Source organism: Vitis vinifera, chromosome 13 (genome assembly GCF_030704535.1).
Source record: "Vitis vinifera cultivar Pinot Noir 40024 chromosome 13, ASM3070453v1".
Taxonomy (NCBI): domain Eukaryota; kingdom Viridiplantae; phylum Streptophyta; class Magnoliopsida; order Vitales; family Vitaceae; genus Vitis; species Vitis vinifera.
The window spans coordinates 936035-947650 of NC_081817.1; the positions used below are offsets into that span (position 1 = coordinate 936035).

At 41.8% G+C, this 11616-nt stretch overlaps 3 protein-coding genes across 10 annotated transcripts; 2 read left to right on the forward strand and 1 right to left on the reverse strand.

The window, feature by feature from the left end:
* Positions 1–330: 330 nt before the first annotated feature.
* On the reverse strand, positions 331–9171 carry LOC100262148 (sister chromatid cohesion 1 protein 1). Of its 7 annotated transcripts, none has more exons than XM_019224397.2 (20): positions 9059–9171; positions 6081–6149; positions 5931–5989; positions 5810–5838; positions 5646–5717; positions 5427–5509; positions 5205–5331; positions 4245–4320; positions 4030–4108; positions 3749–3849; positions 2695–2777; positions 2423–2584; positions 2096–2255; positions 1932–2014; positions 1663–1846; positions 1499–1589; positions 1211–1347; positions 1038–1122; positions 834–946; positions 331–712 (listed from the first exon to the last, which is right to left on the reverse strand). In XM_019224397.2, exons 2-20 carry the CDS (start codon positions 6146–6148, stop codon positions 630–632), a joined length of 1875 nt encoding a protein of 624 aa, XP_019079942.1. In that variant the 5' UTR covers position 6149; positions 9059–9171; the 3' UTR covers positions 331–629. The 7 variants fall into 7 exon arrangements, with proteins under 7 accessions (XP_019079942.1, XP_059598190.1, XP_010658237.1 ...); XM_059742207.1 differs by lacking the exon at positions 9059–9171 and adding an exon at positions 8295–8407; XM_010659935.3 differs by lacking the exon at positions 9059–9171 and adding an exon at positions 6605–6674.
* Positions 6885–11161, forward strand: LOC100257041 (protein VAPYRIN). Of its 2 annotated transcripts, XM_010659937.3 has the most exons (3): positions 6885–7856; positions 8251–8696; positions 8799–8889. In XM_010659937.3, the coding sequence occupies exons 1-2, from the start codon at positions 6885–6887 to the stop codon at positions 8689–8691; spliced, it is 1413 nt and encodes a 470-aa protein (XP_010658239.1). In that variant the 3' UTR covers positions 8692–8696; positions 8799–8889. The 2 variants fall into 2 exon arrangements, with proteins under 2 accessions (XP_010658239.1, XP_002273407.1); XM_002273371.4 differs by having other exon boundaries at positions 8251–11161.
* On the forward strand, positions 9150–11161 carry LOC100251909 (peptide-N4-(N-acetyl-beta-glucosaminyl)asparagine amidase A). Its single transcript, XM_002273401.5, has one exon. It carries the CDS (start codon positions 9150–9152, stop codon positions 11034–11036), a length of 1887 nt encoding a protein of 628 aa, XP_002273437.3. The 3' UTR covers positions 11037–11161.
* Positions 11162–11616: the final 455 nt, after the last annotated feature.

Genomic DNA, 11616 nt, shown 5'->3' on the forward strand with positions numbered 1-11616 from the left:
TTTTTGAATTCTTTTCGAAGGCCTTAAGGCTTGGGCCGGGTCAGCCCATGCCTAACCCTAGAAAGATGCGGGGCCAGGTCAAGCATCAGCCTAAACTTTTTTGGGTGAGCTTGGACCGAGTCACTGACAGACCTAACTTACACGCCTAGGCATAGCCCTATACTTTCAATGGAATTTCAACCTTTTGGGAGCATTGGGGTTGTGTAAAGTCTAATCACTAAACCAAGTCTTGTTAGATTTCCATTGATAAACATACTTATATTTGTTAACAACATTAATCAAGAAAAGCACCTCTAATATGAATGAGAGAAAGAGAAAGATTGCAGAGGATTGAGTTCCAAATTTCTCATTAGCCAGTAGCCCTTGGTATTCAAAATGATGGAGAGAACACAAATATCTGACCCTAATATTATAGTCCTAATTACATTAAAAAAAAAAAAGTGGGAACTCTAATAATCTTGAATAATTTTCATACCCTAAGAAGAGAGGAGCAGCCTCCTCATTCTTTTTTGTTTTTCTACTAATGTCCTAAGCTAATGCTATCTGGGCCAAAAACTTTCGTCTCTGGTGCAAAAAGGAGAGGCACTTAAAAGAAAACTATGAAGTTGAGGTTCTCATGCTCACCTTGATTACATCTTTGCTCCTCTTGAGATGAGAATGTCCCCGTAAGGCTCGTTTTGTTCAACTTTTATGAAACCACGAGTAGCAAGAACTGCACATAAAGCATCCAGTTATCATTGTTGCTAATCAGTTGGAAGTTGTTAGAAGAAGAGATCTTATTGTAAAGTTTGGAAAATGCTACTACGGTTAAACAAGTATATATGGGTGGATACCACAAGTCTGATAGAAGAGTTGAGCAGCTCTTGGTCTGTCCATTCCGGAAGCAAGCTGGTCCAGGGATTCTCTTTGGGGCGCTCCGGGTGTGTCAAAATGTGTCTTCAGATGCCTTTAAGAAGTAGCATTTAGTCGATTACTTAATTCAATTGAATGATATTTTTGAACTCAGGAATTCAACGTATCCCAAAAGAGAATATTACATTCGGATTGAATCCGTGATCTTTTCAATTGGGGGAGGGATGATTGGATTTTGAGTCTGTGTTGGCCCCGTTTCCACCAACAGTTCTGGAAAACAAAAGGCAATCGATCAAACACTGATAATGGACAAGCAAATTAAACTAGCCTGGTAAGAGGAAAGGATTGGAGTACTTACCATGCTCAGATAGTTTTGACAACTTGAAATTTGGATCAGTATGGTTAAATGGATGCTCCTCATCCACTGGTTCAAGGCTACTCCCACTGTGTCTAGACCAAGAATAAGGCCTTTTTTTGTTGATTCTGTAACAAGCACTGATGCATAATAAATTTTTTACTATATGAAGCATAAAATGTAACTGATTCACATGCCAAGAACTATGGGTTGTTTCTCAATCTCCAAAAGAAAATTTTCAATGCATTTTTTTTCTTCACTTTGAATAGATTTGATGATATATGTACTAACCTTCCTGAATTTACTTCCGAAGTATGAGATGGGGAACCATGTCCAGATGCTGAGCCAGGGAAGGATCTTACTTCATTTACAGTGGCTCCACCTGAAGCAAAAACTAAGTTATTGAAGGTTTTGATTGTTATCAAATGAAACCTCAAGGTTTCACTCCAGCATACCAGAATTCCCAGGTGTGAAGACAGCCTCAGTTGTCCTTGCATTATCGTTCATAAGCTTAGTTCTTAGTGAGGTCATGAGGATTTCAAATTGTGATTCATTGTTGTCATGATTCGTGCCTCTTTGCTTCTCTATGGAAACTCCCAGTGATGGGGAACCAACTCCACTAAGAAAATCTTCAAAAGGCTTCATATTCAAACAATTAATGAGACAGACTAATATGTTTTTTCCTTTAAGATGTTAAACTAAAAGGTTTAGCAGAGTAGCTTACAAATCCTGCAGGGCCTTGATGATGAACTCTGTGTGATGGTGATGATGATGAGGGTTCTGGTGGCTGAGGCGGGGTGTTCCTTCCTACACACAGCACAGAATGTATGGCTTCATCTAAATCCTATGCAAAACAGATAATCTCAAAAAACAGTGATTAATTCTCACCAGAAGGTGAATCATGGGGGAGTTGGATACTTCTCATCCATAGCTCTAGAAGAGGTGCTGGATATTGGATTTCTCCAGTTCCACTTGTTAATATTCCATCAATAAGCGTTGAAGGCGGCAGCTCCATAAGGTTGGCTATCTTTACTATAGGCATAAGGTTCTGCAGAATGTATTATGAAATAATAGAAAATTGTTTTCTTAAATACATAAATAAATATCTTACTTTTCTTACAATTTTTGAAACTTTTCCATGGTTCAAAGTAATATCCAGGTATTAAAAAACTTGGACTAGAATTAACATATAGAAAGGGATAAACTGAAACATACCTTTCTCCTTTTTCCTCTTCTTGCGACAATATTCGAAGGATCCTGAAGCCATGACTGGTATAGATTACCAGGAATGATGATTTGTTCATCATCCATGACAAAGGCTGCTGGCCTTCTGCCTCTCTTTCTTATTATCCCTTGTCTCGGTTGATCCTGCTCAGACTGTTATGCTCCATCCATATATTCTATGTTGGTTAGTGTAATTTTATACAGTTTCCCTCTGTTTTGTGCACATGAAGTTACAATAGTTACAGATGGTTGACTTGCTCTACCTGATTAACTTCCTTGTGCTCATCAGGTTGCTGATTAACCTGGTTTTCTGGATGCAGGTCTTGGATTTCATCAGCAGGATCACCTAGAGTATAGCATGTGTACTTAGTTCAATAATTTCGTATATTAACTCACATTTCTTTATAAGATACACTACGAAGTTGCACATGGCCAAACATCAATATTGGTTTTTGACACCATTTCTAGATTTGGAATTATTTTTCAATTTATTGATTAAAAATATACAAATGCTTTATCTCTTCTTATATTTTACTTCCAAATTTTTTTTCTTAGCAGCTAATAAAACCTAAGTGTTGGGCTTGTGGAAGACTGGGAGATACAATCTAAAACGTTCTTGCCATGATTTTCTTTCTCCAAGATATATTGATTTTTCTTTTCCTGAATTTTATTTCCATTGGATTATACGGTTTTAAGGCATCATCAATGATATTCAATACTCATGCTTTAGCAATTAAGTTGTACCTTAAGGGTTAGTACAAGGTACTCTTATACTTCACTTTTCAAGTTGAAAATGCCAGCTTAAGGGTAATCCCCGTATTCAGAATCTAAAATGCTTGTTTTTGCCTTCCTTTCCCTTTTGGTTCTGCAAGATCTAAATATTTAACTTTTCTCCAAAGGGGATATCCATACCTGTTGCTTTAGTCCAGTACACCTATATCCCCTTCTAGTTTTTAACTTTAACCAGTTAACATATTATCATGTCGTTGAGTCATTATCTATTCTAATGATACATATTCTAACTCTTAGGGTCCATTTAGGAATGAGAATAGGATTAAGAATGGAAGTGAATTATAATACTAAATGGAAAGAGATGAATCAAAATTTTGACAAGACTGGATTTTTGTTTCAACGAGAATGAATTTTTGAATGGGAAATGGAATGAGTTTCTCATTCTTTTTCCCTGTTCCAACATTCTTAACATGCCCTAGTGATCCAGGCTTTCCTAGATAACAAATCAATCTGGAGATATGTGCAGACAAACAATTCTTCAACTTTGCAGAGCTTGTAGGTGTTAAAAACATTTTTGTTGCTAACCTTTTTGATGCTCATTTTGATGGGATGGAGATGGTATAAGAGTACTTGGGATCTGTTCTGCTGGAGTGAAGTTCAACTGGATCTCCCCATCTTCCTCGAACCTACATACCCAACAATCCACAAACAGTAACATAGCTTAAGAAACCTAATCATCAAAATTCTGATTCTACCTCCAACAATAACTCAAGATGTGTAATAAACTTCTACTCAGAATCTACATAAATCTGAATATACAAGAAAAACTGTAGCAAACTTGAAAGTTGCATCATGGTTAAGATTACCTTTCATCACGATTATTGAGATTAGTATCAGCCTGATACGAATTAAAAGGTTCCCATAAAGTGATATTATCAGCGTCAGCTGAAAGAAACAGTAGCACATTACATGCTTATAATACTTCCAAAAGGAAGTTGGAAATTAAAAGAATGCACAAACTGAATCATGCAAACCTGTACTAATTCACAACTAGAGAGTAGGTAAAAAGTGAATAGAAAACCTTGATGGTTGTCTTGCAATACATCTTCTCCTCCTGTGTTCCCAGTAATGTAGGTTTCATCCACGTTGTCCAGACACTGTCAAAGTATAAAATTTAGCCACCAATAATCCTTCCAATTTTTCAACTGTGATCTCTACATTATATATGGTCATCATTCAAGATTGTAAGTATTTTCCTTTTTCCTCCCAAATTTGTGGTGTTGGGTTTTTTTTTTTTCTCTAATTCTTTGGTCATGGATACTCAAGGAGCATAAACTAAAACTTTTTGGCACAAAATATGGGTTTGATTCAGGTTTTCAGCGCAATGATAACATTTTAAAGCTGAGTTTGGGAATAATTGGTTAGAATTTTGGATTATGAACAATTTTTTAACTAAATAATGTAAGTTTTGTCAAATGCAATTGCTGCTAAACTTTAACTTCATCTAAACTTCTAAGGGAAGCCATGGATAGGCCTGTAGACAAGTCAGGCTGAGTCCCGAATCATCCGATCCTTGTGAAATTCCCAATTCAAGCTGGGCATCTAGTCCAAATTTTACAATGTTTGATTTAGGGCTTCAAATCTCTTAGATAATAAATTTGGAAGTATTCCTTTAGGGAATTTCGCGCGCAGTCTTAAGAGTCTGTTTTTTTCGCGGATTTCAATACTTGGAATGGTCTTATAGCCCAGAATTGGAGAGGCTTCGGCCCAAAATCTGGAGAAGGCCCAGACTGGGTTTGGGGCCGATTTGCCAATTTTACACTGCCATGGTGAATGAGGTACTCATTTCACACCAAGATGAGAACGATCCACGACCGTTCACACCCAAACAGATGGGATCCAACGGCAAGGTAGAGCCTATCCTCATATAACAATTTTTAACAAAAAAATGCCAGAGTGACTCAAATGCCCCTAACGGGCTTCATAAAATTAGAAGATGTGAAAAGATTCAGAGAGGCATTCTGGTCCATGCAAATATTACCACGCAAATGTAGGCGCCTTGTGGTTGAAGCCCCATGACGGTGGTGGCTGTGTTGGAGAAGTTGAGGAACCGCTCAATCTCTGGAGCGTCTCCTTCTTCATTATCAGGCAGCGTAACGGCTTCATATCTACAAAATCAAATCAAATCAAATCAAAGCAGCGTAAATTGGCATTCCTACCCTTTCCACTGAGGAAGAAGAAGAAGATAGAAGCTATGACTCACTTGGCTTGAGATTTTCGCTTTGGGAGGTCTGTGGAATGTGAACCTGCTCCTGCTTTTACTTTCCAAGCTTCGTTCAGTTCCACCTGAAGATATCCGATCTCCAAACAATGCATCAACTATATAATAACGCTATTTATAAAAGTGAAATTGAAAGTAGGAGAAACAGAGGGGATCGAGAGTGGCTTGTGGTTGATGAAGAGTTGATGTAAGTGTAACTACCATAAGGCGCGTAACATCATCTGATAACAAGAGCAGAGTAGCAAAAACGACGATCAGATGCAGTGATTTGGACTGTAATTAAGATTTTGAACAGGAAAACAGAAGAAAATTAATGAATGAAAAAATAATGAAAGGAATCAAAGCTTGCCATAGAGGAGCTTCACTTTTCGCTCGTAGATGATCACTACTCCACCTGAGTACAACGGAGAAAGAACCTCAACTGTTACTGGAACGAAGAAAACAGAGTTTAAAATGAATGGAAATTCTCAAACATTGGTTGCTTACCCATGAGAATTCCCGAGAGCCTCAGAGCCATCGGAACCGACGGATTCAAAATCTCTTCGCTACAAAATTAAACGAAAAAACTAATTCAATATAATCAAAACTGGAAGTAAGTGGACAAGAAAGTATAGAAATCCAAGAAGAAACATCCACCAGATTTTAATGATGTTGAGCTTGTCAAGCTTTCTCCGGTTCATCTTCGCATGCATCGTCGCTGCCATCCTTCATATCATCACAGAGAGATTTACACATACCAGTCACATTTCATGTCCATTGTACATTACAATACCAATTAACAACAGAGCTCATAAGAATTCATGCATATCCACAAGCATTAAAGTCCAACAACATGAGTCTACACATTCAAAAGCAGAATTCACAGAAACAAAACAACACAGTACAAAAGTAAAAGATAAAAAGCAACTCGCCATATCTGCCCAAGAGCAGCTTTCCGAGCAAGAAGCTGGTGAGAGTAGAACATTTTGGCTCAAACACTTCAATTAAAATTCCAAACTCTTCGTTAATCGCTTAGAAGAAGAAGAAGAAAGGAAGTGAAACGAGAGATCACACGGAAAACGAGAGCTGAGAGTGGTGTGTCTTCACCCTCCGCAACTCAATACAACAGTGTAAGAAATGCCGCTCAATTATAGAGTCACCAGTCGAATCATGCTACCTACCACGCTACTAGCACCAATGAGCTCCACGTGTCCATAGAAGATTAAATATGGAAAATCATATGATACTTGAATACTCTCTTTTTGTTTCATTTGAGGCGGGTGATTCAGCGAGTAGGTAGAGCGTATCATATGCATTATACTCGCTTTTCCATTGGTTAGTCACTGGATGTGGTCCCAGAGAATCACGTGTTCAATAGAGGTAGGGAATATATGATTCATCATCAGTTTCTAGCCCAACTTTCCGAGTTTCGTCTCTGTGATTCCTCTCTGTGTAGTGGTGATGGAGAATCGGAGACTGGTGGAGGTGTCGGACCACGAAGTTCGAATCGACTTCGCACTGGGCTGCAAATGCCGAGCCAACGTCCGCCTCACTTCTCTCAGTGCCAACACTCCCATTGCCTTCAAGGTTCAAACCTCTTCGCCTCAGAAGTTTCTAGTGAGCCCACCCACTGGTCTTATTCCTCCTTTGTCCTCCGCTGCCTTTCAAGTCATCCTCAAGCCCCAATCGCAGCCTCCGGCGATGTTCCCTCGCTCGCCGACGGACCGTTTCCTCATCAAAACCGCGCTCGCTGCGGAGTTCTCTACCCAGTCGACTCAACCGGATTCCATCAACTCGTGGTTCGCCTCCAGGCCGACGCAGGACCTGAAGCTTAAGGTGGTGTTCGTTGGGCCATTCCTTCTCCGGCATGCCGTCGCGGCTGGGGATGTAGACGCCGCGAGGAACTTGATCAAGCGGCAGAAGTCGGTGGTGGCGGAGATGCTGCCAAGGGAAGCCGAGTCACTGCTCGGAGTCGCTTCCAAGTCTAACGAGATGGTCGAGTTGCTGGTCGAAGCAGGGTTGAAGAGCGAGGCACGTGCGAAGATTGATAAGATGAGTTTGGAAGAGGAGACCAGGTGGGCGTCGAAGGGGTGGACGGGGATTCACGTGGCTGCAGCGTTTGATCGGACGGAGGAGCTCGCGAGGCTGGTGAAGTTGCTGGGATCTGGGCCGTTGGATTTCAGGGATAACGAGGGGAGGACGGCGCTGCACCTGGCAGTAAGTAAAGGAAATATCCAGTGTGCGAGGACGTTGGTGGAGGCGGGTGCGGACAAGGACGCCAAGAGTAAGGACGGTAGAACGGCGCTGTACAGAGCAGCCTCAAATGGTGACCGTCCGATGGCGGAGATGCTGATACAGATAGGTGCGGACCCCACTATCACCGCTGGCCATCGTGGCCGTTCACCTCTTGATATTGCTCGCGATAAGGGACACGTAAGCACTAAACCTCAATTTCTTGTCTTACGTCTTGTTTGGCATAATTTTGTTTTTCACTTAATGGGAAAGTGAAAGTAAAAAATTAGACTACAATTTTTAAATACATTGTGTAAGAGGGAATACTTCCTAAGAGTGTAATAAAATATCATAAATATCCTCATGTGTTGTTTTTGTCTTTGAATTTCCAGTATATAAAGTTAAACCGTTATCAGAGTGGAGCCCACCTAGAGAAATAGTCAATTCTCTGTTGTGTCAGATTGATTTCTCTCTCTCAAGTTGGAATAGGGCACGGACATAAACGTCATTAGCAAATGTGATTAAAGCCTAGAAGAGTTTACAAGAATTCGTATTAACGCTGATTATTGTTTCTCATTTTTGCATGGACATGCAGAAAGAGATTGTGGAGATCCTGGAGCAAGGGGAGACAGTACTAACCACAGCAAGACGGGGAGAGCTCAAGCCTCTGGAGCTCTTGCTGCAGAGAGGCGCAAGCATCAACCACCGCGATCAGTATGGGTTGACAGCTCTCCATGTGGCCGCAATCAAAGGGCACAAGGATGTCGCCCTGCTGCTCATCAGGTTCGGGTTAGGCTTGGAGTGCCAGGACAGTGAAGGCCACGCGCCGCTGCATTTGGCAGTGGAGGGCGGCAGCATGGAGACAGTGGAGGTGTTGGTAGATGAAGGAGCCAATATCAATGCCAGGAGCAAGAGGGGTGCAACCCCTCTCTACATGGCTAATGCCTTGGGGTACCATGACATCGCTCAGTTTCTTGTAAACAGAGGAGCCTCCTCCTCTTCACTTCCTCCATCATCTTCACCTTACCATTTATGATATCAGTATGCATCAAAACGTTACAAGCCCTCTTTTTTCAAATTCAATTATTTCCTTAATTTATATAGAAATTTAACTGAAAAAAAAAAATGCCTTTTTCTTTGAAGACTTGGTTTGCTAAAAACGCAGCGGAGGGGTTGGTGTTGAATTTTGGGGAGGAATGGTAATTCTTATAACCTAAGGCAGGACTTTACCTAACCGATTGTGATGGTTTTTTTTTTTTAATTTCCTTTTTTCTTCATCACGCTTCCTTCTCTTTTGGGATCTTCAAGTACTGTAAACAGAATCTGCTTTTGGGAGACTAAAGACAGGGAGAAGAGAGATCCAAGTGAAGCTTCTCTTCTCAAGAAAAAGAAGAAAGAATTACCTTGTGATGAAACGCTTTTTGTGTAGAAGACCAATAATCCAAGTGGCAGAAGCTCATCCCATTTGGTGTGCAGGTGTCAATTCTCCGTGAAATGCTTTTGCTTTTCTGGGAAAACTGCTGGGATTCAATCAGTTTATATTGTTATGATCTTTTCCTTGTTCCCACCGTCTCATCACTCAGAATGAAAATCTCTTTCATCATCTTCTTCTTCTTTTACGTTTTGTTCTTCAATGGTGCTTCTGCAACTCCTCGTCTCCCAGACCACTTCACCAAATCAAGGTCACAGTCAACACTCCAACGACCCTCAGGCCAGGAGTTTTTCGAGCTGAGGCAACCTCTGCCGTCCGATCATCTGACCCCAGCATGCACGGTTCCAATTCTCGACCACTACTTCGCCAATACCATTGGTTCGCCCCCGGTGTCCGTACCGTACAAGCCTCCGCGCCATTGTCATGCCCCGTGGTCACGTGTAGTCCTGGAGGTGCACGCAGATTGCAAAGGCGAGCAGTATGATCGCATCGCCGCCGTGTGGCTTGGCGGCGTGGAGATTCTGCGGACCAGCACGGCGGAGCCGGACGAGGCTGGAATCTTCTGGAACGTTCAGAAGGACATCACCAGGTACTCCTCGCTCCTCAAGCTGTCGAACCAGGACCTCACGATGATGCTCGAGAACATCGTTGACGACATCTTCACCGGCGTGTACCATGTCCAGGTGTCACTTCTCTATTACAAGGACAAAGGCGTTACGGCTCCAGCGGATAAGAATTTGGGAAGAGAATTAGGGTTTAGGTTCGGGAGTCCGTGGATTGCTCCTACACGGGTTGTTGGGGAAGCTCCATTGAGTCTCTATGAACCACCCGCCGACTTGATCGTTCCGATCTCCAACAACGGGGACCGCGGTTTCTGGTTTCGAATCAACGGCGAATCGGATGTGCGAACCAAGAGAGTTCAAATTCCGCGCAACACTCGCAGGGCGGTTATCGAGCTCTACGTGTCGTTTCATGGAAATGATGAGTTCTGGTACTCGAATCCGCCAAATTCTTATATCAGGAACAACAATTTAACCACAGATCGAGGCAATGGAGCGTTCCGTGAGGTTTACGTGACTGTCGACGGCAATTTTGTGGGCTCAGAGGTTCCTTACCCGGTGATATTCACAGGCGGAATCAATCCATTGTTTTGGGAACCGGTTGTGGCGATTGGGGCCTTTGATCTTCCCTCTTACGACTTCGAATTGACTCCATTTCTGGGGCTTCTGCTTGATGGAAACACCCACAATTTCGGAATTGGGGTGTCGTACAGTATCCCATTTTGGCTGGTGGATGCTAATCTGCACCTGTGGTTGGATCATCAGTCTGAAGCAGTTCAGGCGAAGCTTGTCAGCCAGAAAAGCCCTGCACTGACTCTCACGAGCAGCCAGAAATTCAAGAGACTGGATGGAACATTCGAGCTAGAGGGAAGTAGAAAGGGTCGCTACGTGGGATGGGTGAAATCGAGTGAAGGGAACCTAACCACAATAGTATCACGAAAATTGAAGTTCAGGAACGCTATCCAATTCCGAAGAGACGGAAACCACAAGACTGTTGAACAGAAAATCAAGTCGAAAACACAAGTGAAAGTGTTGACAGAAACCCGGATTCTGCTCAGTCGCCCATTCATCAAATGGCGTTACCCCCTCAAAATCATCACCTCGACCAGACCGGGATCAGGGCAGGGCACAAACTTGATCACCACCAATGTGACGGAGTCGTTGGGGAAAAGATTCGCCAATGGCAACAGCTCCATCTTTGTTTACAATAGCCAAGTTTGCGGGGGATACATGGAGGTGAAGGATCACTCAGTTGTCTCGGGAGTTTCAGACACTACTCAGAGTTTCAGGGTCAGGGATGGCTCCCGGTGCTTCTCCCGGGTTGTTGCATCGACCAATGGCAAGCTCTTGAGCGATAGCTCATCTACTTCTTGCGCAAGTTCTGTGTAGTTTCTTTCCCTCTTGTCCTCTCTCCTCTAATGTAATTGTGTATTTCTGTAATGTATGAAACTACTCCTGCATGTGTACCCTAACAAAACTCCAAAAAATGGGTATGTTCCTTTGTTTGTTGTGAATATGGGGTTCGGTGTTTTTTGTAAGGTAGCTTTGAGAAGCTTCCGCTTGTGTATGTTTGTGTGAATACGTTTTCTATTTTGTAACGATGTAGTTTAGGTCTCTGAGTTGCACCTTACACTAGTTTGGTAACTTAGATCAGCGGCAGCAAATGGATGAGGGTGTAAGAAATAGAATAGGAATTTACAAGTCGTGTTTGAGAATAAGAATGGAAATTGGTTGAGAATAGAATTGAATCATAATACCATAAATAAATAATCAAAATTTATGAAAGAAAATTTAATTTTCATAATAATGAATTTTTTATTCTTATTCTTATTTTAAAAAAATAATTCAAACATGTTAACTAATGAGAAAGAATAAAACTAATTTCTCATTCTCTAATTGCTCCATTTAGTGTGTACCAAGGTTTTAGGGTGAGAGGGGTAGCTCAATTGGTCCGGTTTTGGGTTTGCTC